This window comes from Solanum dulcamara, chromosome 12, assembly GCF_947179165.1.
Source record: "Solanum dulcamara chromosome 12, daSolDulc1.2, whole genome shotgun sequence".
NCBI classification, from domain to species: domain Eukaryota; kingdom Viridiplantae; phylum Streptophyta; class Magnoliopsida; order Solanales; family Solanaceae; genus Solanum; species Solanum dulcamara.
This window is the reverse complement of record NC_077248.1, coordinates 9,614,515-9,629,817: the sequence shown is the minus strand read 5'-3', so window position 1 is coordinate 9,629,817 and position 15,303 is coordinate 9,614,515. Positions and strand designations below refer to the sequence as shown.

General features: G+C 35.3%; 1 protein-coding gene across 2 annotated transcripts; it reads left to right on the top strand.

Moving 5' to 3' along the window:
• Positions 1-737: 737 nt before the first annotated feature.
• Positions 738-14,494, top strand: LOC129877839 (ATP-dependent zinc metalloprotease FTSH 8, mitochondrial-like). 2 transcript variants are annotated; one of them, XM_055953376.1, is made up of 8 exons: positions 738-967; positions 1,049-1,292; positions 1,383-1,457; positions 4,604-4,734; positions 7,885-8,370; positions 8,502-9,269; positions 11,138-11,365; positions 13,789-14,494. In XM_055953376.1, the coding sequence occupies exons 1-8, from the start codon at positions 923-925 to the stop codon at positions 14,257-14,259; spliced, it is 2,448 nt and encodes an 815-aa protein (XP_055809351.1). In that variant the 5' UTR covers positions 738-922; the 3' UTR covers positions 14,260-14,494. The 2 variants fall into 2 exon arrangements, with proteins under 2 accessions (XP_055809351.1, XP_055809349.1); XM_055953374.1 differs by having other exon boundaries at positions 739-967; positions 1,049-1,295.
• Positions 14,495-15,303: the final 809 nt, after the last annotated feature.

Below are 15,303 nucleotides of genomic sequence, written 5' to 3'. Positions count from 1 at the left end.
CGTAATACGACATATATATAATATTTTTATAATATATATTTTATTAATTAACGCGATACGTAGAAAGCATTGCAGTCTAACTTGTAAAAATGAAAGAGAGGAGGAGGTGTTCGAATTTTCATTTTCTTTTCCCTTTATTAACATGGACCCATTTTTATTTATTTATTATTTTTTGGAATATATATATATATATATATATTTGAAGGAAGATTCTTGATTTGCTTGGAGAAGAAGGTAAGGGTTGACCCCAATCTAGTAAACACACAAATGAAAAATAAAGTCTTGTTTATAACATATAAAAATAAAATGACTAAGTAGGCATTTGGTCATGATTTGGGGCTTAGATTTGAAATTAATATTTCTTTATACCATGTGAATAGAGTTTAATTTTAATTTTAAATCATGATTTAAATTTTAAATTTTTAAAAAATAATAATAGAATTTTAAATTTTAAGTTGTGATTATATTTTACTTTTAAATGTAAAACTTGAATCATGAATTTATATAGAAGAATAGATAGTTTGTTTGGTAAGACTATTTAAAAATTGAAGAAATTTGTATAATTTTCACAAACTATAATTCTTTATATTTATAACAAAAACTACAACTTAAGAAATCTCAATTATATTTTAAAACAAAATTTGACTAAATTCAAATCAATAAATATGTTTAAACGGGCCCTAAGCAACACGAAGCCCATAAATGACCGGTCCACAATCGACCAAGTAACATAGTCCGAGTCGGTTCTCTCCAACTTGTTCTTTCAGTCCCTCTATTTGTGTTCTTTGCAAACTCAGCAACCTGAAATTTATATTTTTCGTTAGGTTTAATTTAATTGATTGCTTTGAAAACAAAAAAATTTCAGAATCAATTTTAGGGATTTGATAATTCTGCAGAAATTCATGTTCGGAACATCAATAAGATGATTCTTTCACATATCAATCGTTCTCGCTCGACGATCAATAAAGTAAGCTGTAATTATACAAATGTTTATTTTTTCTGATTTTTTTTTGGTTTAATATGATAGGTTTTCTTTTTCAATGAGCAGGCGTTAATTTCTGGTGGTCATGGTGTGAGGTGGGCGATTTTGGATGAAGTAGCATCAAGTAATGCGTGCATTACACGCGTTAATGGTGGATTAGGTTTTGTGAGAAGTTATTTGACATCCATTGGAGCTGGAAAGCAGGGTGTCAATAAGGCGTCTTTGCGAAGGGCGTATTTGTCTGAAATTGATTCACTTTGTGCAAACCCGAGACTCAGGAGGTTTTTTTGTAGCCAAGGGTCAAAGAAAAGTAGTGAGAATAATTATTTATGCGGTCTTTGTTTTTGGTTCCTTCATATTATGGTGATGGATTCTGATTGTTGTGTTTTGATTTTTGTAGACTATGAGAACTATTATCCGAAGAATAAGAAAGAAGTACCGAAAGGGAACAATCAAAAGGCAGAATCGGGCAAAGGTATGCAGTGCGTTAATCGGTTACATTTGATGTTCTGTTACTACATAGGATGATTTATGATAGAGTTATTGGCTTTACTAGAATGTGTAGATGTAGGGAATATTACAATTGGAGCTGAGTTTACTTTTTCTAAAGTAAGTAGGACTTTTGGATTACTAGAAGCATTTGTATTAGAACTTTCTGAAAAACTACTAACGAATTGGTTAGAGATAGTTGTTAGAGATCTAGATCATTTCTACTATTTGAAATGTTTGGAAGATGAGGATGCTTAATCATGAACTGTGATGGAAACGTACAACGGGGATATAGTTGGATTATAGAGATCAAATCATTTATACTACTCCGAATAGAGACGGGAATTAACAAGGGGAATAGGCGTATTTGCTTAAGTTGAATGTGTAGAAATAGATATTGATATTCTGCAGTATGCCTTTTGTGGTCCATTGTCTTAACAGACTGTACCACTGCCTACGTAGTTCATGGATTGAAACCTTCTTACTGTGAAGTTAATTTTTGTGTATGGAAGTTTATGGTAAAGTTTCTTGGAGGTTAAGATTACACACTTTCTATGAGTCTAAGATTGTCTTGGGAATTGGATGTCTTCTATAGCAATTCTCACTTTAATCTGTCTACTGCCCTTAATTTGACGGTGCAAAATGTCTGATATGTTTATGTCAGTGTTAGAAAATGCCATCGGTTGTAGCTTAAAGTGATGTGAATCAAAAAGTTATCGCTTCATGGGTGAAGTCATGCGTTTTTGAGAAGTGAGAACTTCAAATAATAGCATCCTGTTGGTTATTTTAATCTCAACTTTGAGGAATTGGATTGATATCAGCATTATTGTATATTGGATGCTTAAGTTATTTTTTCAATATCATTTTGAATGTTTTAGTTCTCTCTTCAAAACGGAATTCATATGTATTTGGTATTTATAGTTTTCTGCTAATTGTACACTTCATTTCAAAGAGGCATGTGCTGAACTTCACGAGCTTCAAACCACATGAATCTTTTCGCTCTTGATTGTTATAGTACTCTCTTTTGTGCTTATCACTTCTATAAACACTGATTTTTTGTTATCTAAGAGGGTTTCGCAGATAATCCTCTATTTATGGAGAGATAAGATTGTATTTGTTATTTTTGTTGAGAAGAGAGATTTAATGATACTTTTGTACATATCACTTCTCGACATGGCAGACAACTAAACTGTGACAGGAAAAGTGGGCAGTAAGTGGATAACTCTAGTCATATAGTTAGACATGTCGCAAGTAAATATTTTATAGCCTAGTTGGTTGTATGTTGACTAAGCCATTTTTTAAAAGTTTGCAATTAAAATATCATCTAAAAATTAATCAAGGTCAGCTCCAGAATTTACTTTCGGAAAATAAAATGATCTGATCTACATCATTGATAATCTGATTAAGTATGATATTGTGTGAGTTTTCCCTTTCTTTTTCTTGTTCTTCTTTCTTTCCTCCTTTTCTGCTAATTGTTTTTCTCAACATACTTTGACAAATCTTTTCCAGAACTTAAAGTTTGGACCACTCTTAATTCTTCCATTCATTTGTGTCAAAAGATCTACTGTAATCACAAAATTTTAGTCAATGAGCTGATAAATCAAATGTCTTTTAAAAGGTTTGCAGTGGCTTTTAGAAAGGTCCAAATATGCTCCTAGCACTAATGGCAGAAGCCACATCGGGTTATATTTGGACCTTTTTAATTGCTTAGGGGTATATTTGGACCATTTCAATTGTTCAGGGACATACTTCAAATTAATTCATTTGTTGCTAAATTTGTATACTTTATCCACTTGGCATAAGACATAACTCTTGAAAAATATCAAGAAGTATAGGCTAAAAAAATAGTATTAGCATATCATGTCTCTCTAAAGAAAATTGTCTCTAGTAAGATTAAAGTACCAAGATCTACGATACAATCATAGACTCAATGGATTTAATTAACGGAAACTTTGGTCACAATTGCGTGCATATATGTTATAATCCTTCAACCCTTCAAGCAAAATGCGGCGCAAGAGAAGTAAGGAAAATTCATGGGCCAACCCCATCATCTCAACCTCTTAGGAACTACGAGATCACCACAAGGAAACCTTCACTTTGCAGGGTACACTGCTCGACCATAGAACCCTGTACAGTAAATGGAATGCATTAGCTGTCATCTTTTAGGATTGATTTGACCTACTCAGACAATTAGAAGCTAATGAAGAATAAATTAACAAGGGAAGCAATGAATAAGAACACTATAATTGGAAAATTAGTTTAGAGAAAAGAGTCAAGTTTCTCTTACCTTTATCCAAAAAAAAAGAAGAAGAAGAGCTAAGCACAGTCCAAGTTATCACAAGTTGGTAAGAACATTGGAATCGAGAAAATTATGATATGCTAATATTATTTTTTTAGCTTATACTTGATACTTTTCAGTGGTTGCGTCTTATGGCAAGTGGATAAAATATACAAATGGCATACAATATACAAATTTTGCAGCAAATGAAGTAATTTGAAGCATGCTTCTGAACAATTGAAATGGTTCAAATATATTCATAAGCAATTAAAAAAGTTCAAATATAACTTGACATGGCTTCCACCCTTACTGCAAAGGGCATATTTGTACCTTTTTAATTGTTCAGGAGTATATTTGAACCACTAGATAACAGTGGGTACTTATGGTCCAATAGGTTAACGAAGGGTAATGATAAAACATATCCAATAGGTTAGGGACATTTTTGACCATTTTCGTTTAAATTAATAAAAAAAATATTTGTTTAGGTTAAAGATCAGTTCACATACTCAAATTTTAAATCAAGGGACAGTATGTTCGCTTAATTTTGCTTTTTTGCATAGTTGAACTGAAGCTCTCTAATTAAACACTTCCAGTGGACAAGAAGATATTCAGTTACTTTATTGTGAAGGCAATCTTTGTGTAAGGAATTTTATGGTACTGAGGTTCTAGTAGGTTAATAGTATACACTTAATATTAAGTTCAAAAACTGTAATATCATTGCATTTTGTATAATAGAGTGAAACAAGTGATAAGTAACAATTGCTAGCATACCTCCACATTCTTTTCTTGTTTCATTATGTTCCCTTTTGGCCTTGCTATGGTGAAAAACTATTCTTTGGTTTCTTTTTGGGCAGAGGAAAGTACAGGTGAGCAAGGAAACCCTCAGGAGAACTTCATGAAGCAATATCAAAATATTCTCACACCCTTGTTATTTATTGGGTTTATTCTGTCATCGACACTTTTTGCTCCTAGTGAACAGAAGGAGGTTAGTGTTAATTGACATTTACTTCTATATTTTGAGTTTTCATTGTTTCAGTCCCTTCCTGGGAGGATGAGTTTAGTGCCTTGTGGAGTGTGAGTTCAATTTGAACTTGATTGTAATCGTGTTGATATCTATGTTAGGACCAACTCTTTGTAATCATGGCTTGCCTTTTCACAAGAAGGGGAAATGAAAGAACAATTAACTCTAGTAGTAAAAGAGGATTCTGGGATAGCGGGTGATCAAGGTAGGGATTAATTTTGGGGAGTTGGTTTTGGAACTTCCACAGACAGAAGCTGTGAGATGGTTTAGAAGAACGGTTTTTGGGGTTGGTGTTTGAAATGGAATTTTCTGATGTTTCCAAAACCAAAATAATTTGGTTTGATTTTTTTTTTCTTTCCAAACTCAAGTTGGTTTTAGTTTTTGGAATGTTGTCCGAGAACTTTTTAAAAACCTAATGCCATTTAAAAAAGATTGGTTGATACAGCTACCCAAAAATTCTCATTAAAAGAAAGATTTAATGATTTAGCTGTCCAAAAGTTAATATTACTTATTTTTGAGGAGACCAGAGTGATGAAATTAACTATTCAGCATTTGTGTTTTTGGAAGGTATCACTTGCTTTTTTTGGGGGTTTGGATGGCATTTGATTGGAATTTGTCTTCTCAAAGAACATTTTAAATAATGATATTGTTTGGTTTGTTAAAAAAATTGATTTTGTATAAAAGCCAGAAAGTTTCCTAAAACCCAAAACAGATTTTAGGTGTATTTCATTGTTTTCTGAACAACTATTTGCCCCAGAAACATTTCAAACACAGTTGTTTTCTAGAAGTTGTTTTCAAAATCTTCTCCTGATAATTTTTTTTTGAGAAACTAACATGAAGAAACAAAATCCAAACTCCGCGTATGGTTTCACAAAAAACCATGAATGAGAAAAAGGTTTGCTCAGCTTGTTAGTGATCAATGGAGATGCTTCTTTATTGCAGATGCACTGTGAACCCAATAAGAAATCTGAATTAGCATAACTTGATATTTATTTAAAAAACTCTACGATGAAGTTACAGCCCTTCTCATATAAAGTTGTTCTTCTGGTCTGCAACCGTTACTTCTTCTCTCCTGCCCCCCTCCCAGACAACCTGCATGTGTAAATAGATTAGCTTGTAGTATATTGGTTTTAGTTCACTTGAGCTTGTTTTTTACATGGTCCGACTGATCATTGAAAGATTTATGTTCTTATACCATGCACTGGTTCATGGACAATTTCATGTTTTTTCATTCCAATGCTTTATATCCAGAGACATTATTACTACTGTTTATCCTGTACATGCAAATCCAGATGGTGCAGCTATTTGCCTTGGTAGAACTTAAACCTAAGAAGAGAAACAAATCCATCTAGAACAAGAAATAGTGCACGATTTTTATTGAATTCAAACAGTGAAATACATGAGCAAATCAACCTCAGCTGCATTTCATTATAACTTAGTCTGAAATAACTCATCAACAAGTTTAGTGACGACTCCAGTGGATAGAAGATTGTATACTTGTTAGAGCAACATACAAGAGTGAGAAAGGAAACCTAAGTACTGACTCTATTTCATCCCACCTGATAGTCCTTGAATATTGGTTATACTTGTTAAAGCAACATACAAGAGTGAGAAAGGAAACCTAAGTACTAACTCTATTTCATCCCACCTGATAGTCCTTGCATATTGCCTCACTCAAACAGTGTTATCAAAAGAAAAAAGCGCAAAAAAGCTCTAAGGTCTGTTGGGGATTTAAGCACAAAGCTCAAATAAAGCGTGTGCTTTAATGGAAAAAGGTGCAAAGGGAGAAAAAATACAAATATATATGTTTAGTCCAAGACTAATAGTTTATAAGCATAAATGACAAATATGTGAACAAAGAAATTGAAAAATAGTTACAATTAAGTGAAATATCAATTGTTTAGTGTCGTCTCTTCAGAAGAGGTTCATTAGCAAGGTAAAGTATGCCTTAGAACCTTGTTGACGACAATGAAGCGCACATAAAGCGAGGTTAGGGGTGGCAATTTCAGCCCATATAAGTGAAATGAGTCCATTTAGCCCATATTAAATTAAGTGGATCACTCATATTTTCTTAAATGGGTAAATATGAGCTTCAACCTATTTAAGCTTATACAAATATGGACAAAATGGGTAAATCATGAAAATCCATATATACCTATATATCACCCACTTATAATAAAAATCTTTAATTGCACTATTTGTTTTTGAAAATTAAAAAAAATTTGGGGGGTGGGGGTGGATGTGGGGTGGGGATGAAATTTTTTTTGAAAATTTGAAAGTTTTTCTATAAAAAATTTTTGGGTGTGGGGATTGGGTGGGGTGGGGTGGGGGTAGGGTGAGCAATTTTTTTTTGTTGGGGGGGGGGGGTAGGGTGGGCAAATATTTTCATGTTGAATTTTTTTTTGGCGGCGCCGTGGTGGGGGTAGGGTGGGTAAATTAATTTTTTAAATTTTTTTTTCGTATGGGTGGGGTGGGGGTATAGAGTTAAAAAAATTAAATTTCTTCTTTTGTATGAAAGAAAATTATTTAAAAAATAGTAATAATATAGGGGTGGGGTGGGGTGGTAAGAGTTGAGGTATTAACAATTTAGCTTTGATTTAATATTTTTTGGCTTTAGGAGATTAAAGTAGGTTACAACCATTTTATCCAAACCATATTTGACCAAATCCATATTTACCCATATTTTATATGGGTGGATTGTGATCCAATCCATTTTAACTCAATCTATATTCAATCCATCCAAATCCAATCCAATCCACCCATTTGCCACCCCTAAGCGAGGTGAAGCGCAACATGTTTTGAGCCTCGTTTCAGGGCTTAAGCGCGCCTTTGATAACACTGCACTCAAAATGACTATCTTGACAATTTTAACAACAATAAAAATAAGTAAAAATTAAAGTGGATTATATTGATGAAGAACTTCTTTTAGTGTGGCTTTGAAATTATTGAAGCAGTGTCACTTCCGTGTATATTAAATCCTTTCAGTGATGACTGGTGACTAAGCAGGTTTTCTATTTTGTAGGAGCGGCAATTCTATCTTATCTTCATTAGTTGGTTGTCTTCTGTATCTTTCTTTGCTTTATCATGGTTATTAACTCTTTATGTAAATTCCAGATTAGTTTCCAAGAATTCAAAAACAAGCTACTTGAACCTGGTCTTGTTGATCGAATTGTTGTTACTAACAAATCTGTGGCCAAAGTTTATGTGAGGAGTTCTGCACCTGGTATTAGTCAAACAGGTGATGACACTGTTCAAGGTCCTACGAGTGGTACGGATGGTAAAAGAAACACGGGCTACTACAAATACTATTTTAACATTGGGAGTGTTGAGTCATTTGAAGAGAAGCTTGAGGAAGCACAAGAAACCTTGGGAATAGACCCTCACAGTTATGTTCCTGTGTTATATGTTGATGAAATGAATTGGTTCCAAGAACTGATGAGGTTTGGTCCAACAGTATTGATTCTAGCTGTCCTTTATTTTATGGGACGAAGAGTGCAGGGTGGCATAGGAGTGGGAGGCCCTGGTGGGAAAGGTGGTCGTGGAATATTTAATATTGGCAAAGCGAATTTCACCAAGACGGATAAAAATGCAAAGAATAAGGTGAGAATCACTTTATATTATTCGTTCAGTTTCAAAAGTACCAGTATTTTGAAATGGAAAATTTAAAATGATACATGCCATGATATTTCATGATTAGTTCTTAGAAAGTTATTGGCATTTTCTTGATACAGGTTTTCTTCAAGGATGTGGCTGGATGTGATGAGGCTAAGCAAGAAATTATGGAATTCGTCCACTTTCTTAAGAACCCCAAAAAATACGAGCAGTTGGGAGCCAAAATTCCTAAGGGTGCTCTGCTAGTGGGTCCTCCTGGGACTGGAAAGACACTTCTAGCTAAAGCTACAGCAGGGGAATCTGGTGTACCTTTTCTCTCAATTTCTGGGTCAGAATTTATGGAGATGTTTGTTGGTGTTGGGCCAGCTAGAGTTAGGAGCTTATTTCAGGAGGCAAGACAATCTGCACCTAGTATAGTTTTCATTGATGAGATTGATGCTATTGGTCGAGCAAGAGGGCGGGGAGGCTTTAGTGGAGGAAATGATGAACGTGAAAGTACTTTAAATCAACTGCTTGTAGAAATGGATGGATTTGCAACCACATCTGGTGTAGTTGTACTTGCTGGCACGAATAGACCTGATATATTAGATAAAGCCTTGTTAAGGCCTGGTCGATTTGATCGCCAGATTACCATTGATAAACCAGACATCAAAGGCCGTGAACAAATTTTCAGAATCTATCTGAACAAGTTGAAACTTGACCACGAGGCGTCATTCTATTCACAGAGACTTGCTGCTCTAACACCAGGATTTGCTGGAGCCGACATTGCAAATGTTTGTAATGAAGCTGCTCTAATAGCTGCTAGAAATGAGAGTACAATAATTACCATGCAACATTTTGAGTCAGCGATAGATAGGGTGATTGGTGGTTTAGAGAAGAAGAATAAGGTATTGGATCTTCTCACTTTCCCCCCTCCACTATCTACCTTTCTATCCCATGTTTCCATAACAACATAGGGTTTCAGTTTTTGCGTCGTTACACCAGCAGCATTTTCTGTTATGTTTTGTTCATCTTTTTCTGCATCTTGGTTGTCGCAGCCATTTGTTAGTATGATAATGATAGGATTCATTTGACTTATCCTTGAAAGTGCATTGGTCCAATATCCATTGGTACTGGAACATTATAAATCTACCGCTTAGTAGAGGTTTGCTTAGGTGAGTGTATTTGTTGGAGAGGTTTGCTTTATTTCCTTGGGGGACAATTGGGATGTTGATACAATGTTCTTCCATCTGAACTTAGATAAAATGCCTCAATTTTTAATAAGTAAATTTCTCCTTTTTTTATTAAACCTCTTCCCCAGGGGCTCCCACCTTTTTTGCTCCCTTGGTGCCTCGAACTCACAACCTTAGGTTGGAAGTGAGGGGTGCTTACCATCCGAGCAACTCCCTCTTGTCAGTAAATCTCTCTTTTGTTTTATAATTCGTGCAAATAAAATATGTTTACCTGTTCATATTAGGATTTGTACTGTAATTCAATCACACTGTTGAGTTCTTTCTGTAATGAGAAGAATGCGAGGTCGGTGAACAGTCTCCTAGAGGCTTGGGGTAAACCACTGTGGCACAAGATAGGGTACTTCAAAATTTGGCAAAATACCTAGGGATTCCACTAAACATGTCACCGTTTTATTCAGTGCTTACTGGAACTAATTTTAGTACCAACTAACCCCTGAACCTGGCTTTTCAATAATCTCGACCTCCCTGAAGTGCCACTGCCAGTCTGCCACCTGGCAGAGAGTGGTCCTCCTCATTTTTTTGGTCTCTTTCTTTTATTAGATAATGTTTTGTAGTTTTGTTGTGTTCATATAATTTGTGCTCGAGTCTTCGGAAACTGGACAATTGCAGCCTAAACTCAAAATATTGGCTGGAATAGCCTATTAAACCCAGAAAAAGTTGGTTAGAAATGGGCTAATAGACCCAGAAAAATTGGACTAGAAACAGACCAATTGAAAGTTTAAACTGGACTGGTAATTTGCCATCAAGGGGCGTTTACAAAAACATCCACCAATCTCCTTCAACAAAACAGCCACCAAAGTGCATTAACTTAACATCCGCCAGAAACAAACATCAAAAACAGCCACCAGATATCCAAGTTGTTTTTAAGGGAGATTTTCCCACAACTTACTGGAAATTAACCATTAAAGCAACCCACAAAACCCAGAAAATGAACCCTCTCACTGACGCACTACTTATCCGAGAATAATTATTGGAAATCTCAAGAAGAAATGTCGAAGGAGGCACCCAAGGGTGTGGTCTAATGGTCAGTGAAGTGGAGTGGGTTGAGAACCATGAGGTCTCAGATTTAGCTCCCAACAGAGGCAAAACAACATTAGTTGATTTCTTCCCATCTATCCAAGCCTTAGTGCCCGGTCAGTGGAATTAGTCGAGGCGCTTGAAAGTTGGCCCGGACACCACTATTATCAAAAAAAATGTTGAAGAGGAAACCCTAAAATCTTTCAAATGTTAGACAAACTAAGACGAATATTTTCCTGCTGTTACTGCTCTTTTCTGAATTTTCTGATTATTTTGTACTGCTTTCCTTATTAATTGACATGTTTTCTTCACTGCTGTATTTCCTTTTTCGTAATAACTTTTATTTGCTGCACTTGAGCAGAGGGTCTTTAGGAAACAATCTCTCTACTTCTACGAGGTTGGGGAAAGGTCTGCGTACCTCCCCCCTCCCCCTGACCCCACTTGTGATAGTACACTGAGTATGTTGTATATAATATAATACAAAGTAACCTTGGTGGTTTCGGCAGGTCATAAGTAAGCTGGAAAGGCGGACAGTAGCCTATCACGAAGCTGGGCATGCTGTTACTGGTTGGTTCTTGGAACATGCAGAGCCATTGCTTAAAGTGACAATTGTTCCCCGTGGTACAGCAGCCCTTGGATTTGCTCAGTATGTTCCTAGTGAGAACCTTTTAATGACAAAAGAACAACTATTTGATATGACATGCATGACTCTTGGTGGCCGAGCTGCTGAGCAGGTAAAATTATCAACTCTCTCTCTCTTTGCATTCATATGTTTACCCTATTGGCATTAAGCCTCAATTTATTGAAAACAATAGTAAACCACATTTGATGCATGTATGAAACCATTCATGCAAAGCACTTTATTTGTAGTGGATCCCCCACCCCCCACAAAAGCAAATTTGATATCTTGAAGCCACTTCTTGTAGGGATGTCAATGGGGCCGGAGTGGGTGGGTGGGTGGGTGGGGTGGGGGGGTTAATGGGACGCGGTTGGTGGGCTTTTAAACATGGCAGGACGGGGCATTTCCACCAAAAATTTGAGCTATCGTGGGGCAAGGCAAGGGTAGACCCATTAGAGACTCTAGCTTTATTTTTTAACAATTAAATTTAAAACTTGAAACTCCAAACCCCACTTTGTGGGACTACATTGTGTATGTTGTTAAAAACTTGAAACCCTTAAAGAGAAAAAAATAAAGAAAACAGCAAAAACATTATCTCCTTCATCCCTTTTTACGTGGCACACTTTCCTTCCGGTCTGTGCCAAAAAGAATTGACACCTTTTTTATATTTAGAAATGATTAAACTTTAAACTTTTAATTTTACCCTTAATAATAAAAGGAATTATAGTCACACATTGTCTAATGATTTGTTTTAGACCACAAGTTTCAAAAGTCAGTTTTTCTTTCTTTAACTTCATGCATAGCCAAACATCATCACATAAAATGGGACGGAGGGAGGCCGGGCGGCGATGGGCACAGCAGAAGAGACCTAAGAGATTTATACACTTTGGAAGAAGAAGCTTGTACAGTTTAGGGAAGGGGTTTTGATTGATCAAGAGAAGAATCTACTTCACCGACTAATATGCCACTTTTTTATTTTTACCATGGTTACTGCTTGCTTCAGTTATTTTCTAGTTATATCATATATTTTCTTTTACCTTTTTCGTGAAATAGGTGTTTTTACATGAACAGTGTTACTTTCTTTATTGGTTTTAAAATGAGAGATGATAACTAAACACTTGAATTCTCGAAACTACGCTCCTTTTTTTGTTCTCTCTTTATTCTATTAGTCAGTTCCTAGTGGGGATATGAATTAGTAATCAAGGATGATTATTTGTAACTTATAAGTTCTTCTTTTCTCAGTCATACTATTAGAATATTTATATAAAATTGAATTTTATGTTGGAATTTTCCTAAACTCTGGTAACATGGATTTTTGTTTTCTTAAACATTTTAAAATTGAAAAAATTTATAACCTATCCAATAGAGCAGCACTGTAACCTGGAAAAGAAAGTTCACAAAAAAAAGGTTAAATGGGACCAGCACAAGGCACACTGTAAAGTAGGAAAATGCTAATCTTAACATTGTTAAAATTGAAAAAAGTAAACTATCAAATAGAGCAGCACTGTAACCTGGAAAAGAAAATTTACAAAAAAAAAGATTAAATGGGACCAGGCCAGGGCATGCTGTAAACTAGGAAAATGCTAAACTGGTTAGAACTTTGGCTGGTTAAATTACTTCACCTTCCTTGTGTGTCATCCCTACTTCTTTGGCACATGTGTAGAATTTCTTTTATGCTCTGCAGAGATATGCCCCCCTTCAAATTTTGGTGTTATTCTTAAATCTAAATCATGTGCTTTGTGAGGGGCAGAAGGTTTTGAGTTACAGAGTTGAAGATCATTTGAACTTTTTTAGCTTGGTTCAAAACTTTGAATGACTCATATCACTTTTTCTTTTTGAGATGTCTGGATAACCACACCACTTTCTAAATAAATGGTTGGCTTTTATATGGTGAATCCATTATGACTTGTATTACTACGGTGTAATGATTCTGCGCGACTAGTTCTAGGCATCTAAATATGAATGGTTGGTTTTCTAGTCGTCTACCAACTTTTACAGAGCAATACGTCTGACGGTCTGAGTGTGTGTATACTAAGTAATCCATAGTGGGGTTGATCCTACCCAGTTTACTGCCTTTCAACCCCATTAAAAAAGAAGCTCAACGAAGTTCTATATCTTGTTTATGACTCTGGATTCGTATGGAACAAATACCTTTTGCTTGGTAACTCTGCCCATGGTACTTTGTTTTTTGGCCAAGATTTAGTCACTACCTTGGAGGGGAGCCTTGGAGTAACTGGTAAAGTTGTTGCCATGTGACTAGGAGGTCACGGGTTCAAGCCTTGGAAACAGCCTCTGGCAGAAATGCAAGGTTAAGGCTGCGTACAATAGACCCTTGTGGTTGGGCCCTTCTCCGGACCCTGCGCATAGCGGGAGCTTTAGTGCACCGGGCTGCCCTTTTTTTATTTAGTCACTACCTTATTGAAAAGGCAGTGTATCTTTAATAATTGTTTAAAAGCAGCTTGGCCTTTGACGTTCTTTTGACTAGTGAATCAGATTTTTACAATCTTCATATGAATATTAATTATTATTTTTGAGTAGGTTTTGATTGGGAGGATCTCAACTGGAGCTCAAAATGATTTAGAGAAAGTCACCAAGATGACTTATGCCCAGGTAGCAGTATATGGTTTCAGTGACAAGGTTGGTCTCCTTTCGTTTCCACAAAGAGAAGATTCATTTGAGACAAAGCCTTACAGTAGCAAGACAGCAGCTATTATCGACACTGAAGTTAGAGAGTGGGTAGCCAAGGCATATGACCGTACTGTACAACTTGTAGAGGAACACAGAGACCATGTGGCTCAGATTGCAGAGATGCTACTTGAAAAGGAAGTCCTCCACCAAGAAGATCTGGTCCGGGTATTGGGTGAACGCCCATTCATGAGTAGTGAGCCCACAAACTATGACAGGTTCAAGCAAGGATTCGAAGAAGAGAACAAAGATAGCACTGAGGAAAAAACCACACAAGATGATGGATCATCATCGCCTGTTGAACCGGAGATTGTACCAGTATAGTCGTGGGGTTGTGGTTTGTAACAGAAAGCAGAATAGCGAATGTCTTGTATTATCGTTCAATTTTAGATTATTGTAAAAATCATTAGTCATGATATTAATAACACAAACATGGTTTTTACAAGTTTTTTTTACCCCCAAGAGACATTCGAATTTTAACTGAAGTTACTGTCAGCAGTGTAATTAATACTTTTGGGACGTGAAAGGTACTTTTGATCAAAAAGTCTTGGCTCATAAAGGATTCCAAGTCCAGCACTCTGCAGAAAAATATTTAACGTAATAAGTTTTTGCACGGATTGCTCTATTTTTATTTTTATTTTTATTTTTAAATTTGATGAGCTTTAATTTTTTGCCTCGGTTATTCATTGAATAAAAATTTGAAAGTCAAAGTATTCTTATTTATTCAAATCTAATTCACTCAACGTAACTTTAGATAACTTTTGTCTCGCTTGGCCTGAGTCAGTGAGTTGTGTAGAAATTAAGTTACACGAGTTATGTAGTATTTTTCAGATTTTATTATAGTGTCCAATAATTAAAGTGATGCTTTGGGGGCATATGTTAAAAACATTGGTAGCTAATGAAATATATGTGCAGGTTTTTTTTTTAATATATATATATATATTATTTGTTATTTCAGTATCAAGAAGCATTAACATTTTATGCCTTTTTATGACACAACTTGTGAGATATTATGATACGAAAATATAAATTTATTCACTGAAAGTTGTTTGTTCTTTCTATGTTTGGGATATTCTTAATTATTTTTAGTCACTTAAAGTGTTGAAGAGCAAAAATTAAAGATTACAAATTTAAGGGATAAAAATTAAACATCGCCTCAAAATAGAAACATTTGCGTGAAGAACCCTTATACAATTAAATCATTTACGAGGAAATTACAAAATAATACTATTTAATAACACAATTGATATTCTAGAATAAATGACAAATATCCTGTTATAATAAGTAAAATTATACACTGCTTACATTAAAAGAATTATTAAAGTTATCCATGTCAAAATTCCAAGTTGGTAATTAAGTCTCCAACTG

Bases quoted from the DNA above. Each gene is read 5' to 3' on its own strand.
- LOC129877839 (XM_055953374.1), top strand. From the start codon at position 923: ATGATTCTTTCACATATCAATCGTTCTCGCTCGACGATCAATAAA. The intron at 4,735-7,884 runs GTTAGTGTTAAT...TGTAAATTCCAG, and splicing joins CTCCTAGTGAACAGAAGGAG to ATTAGTTTCCAAGAATTCAA. The intron at 9,270-11,137 runs GTATTGGATCTT...TGGTTTCGGCAG, and splicing joins GTTTAGAGAAGAAGAATAAG to GTCATAAGTAAGCTGGAAAG.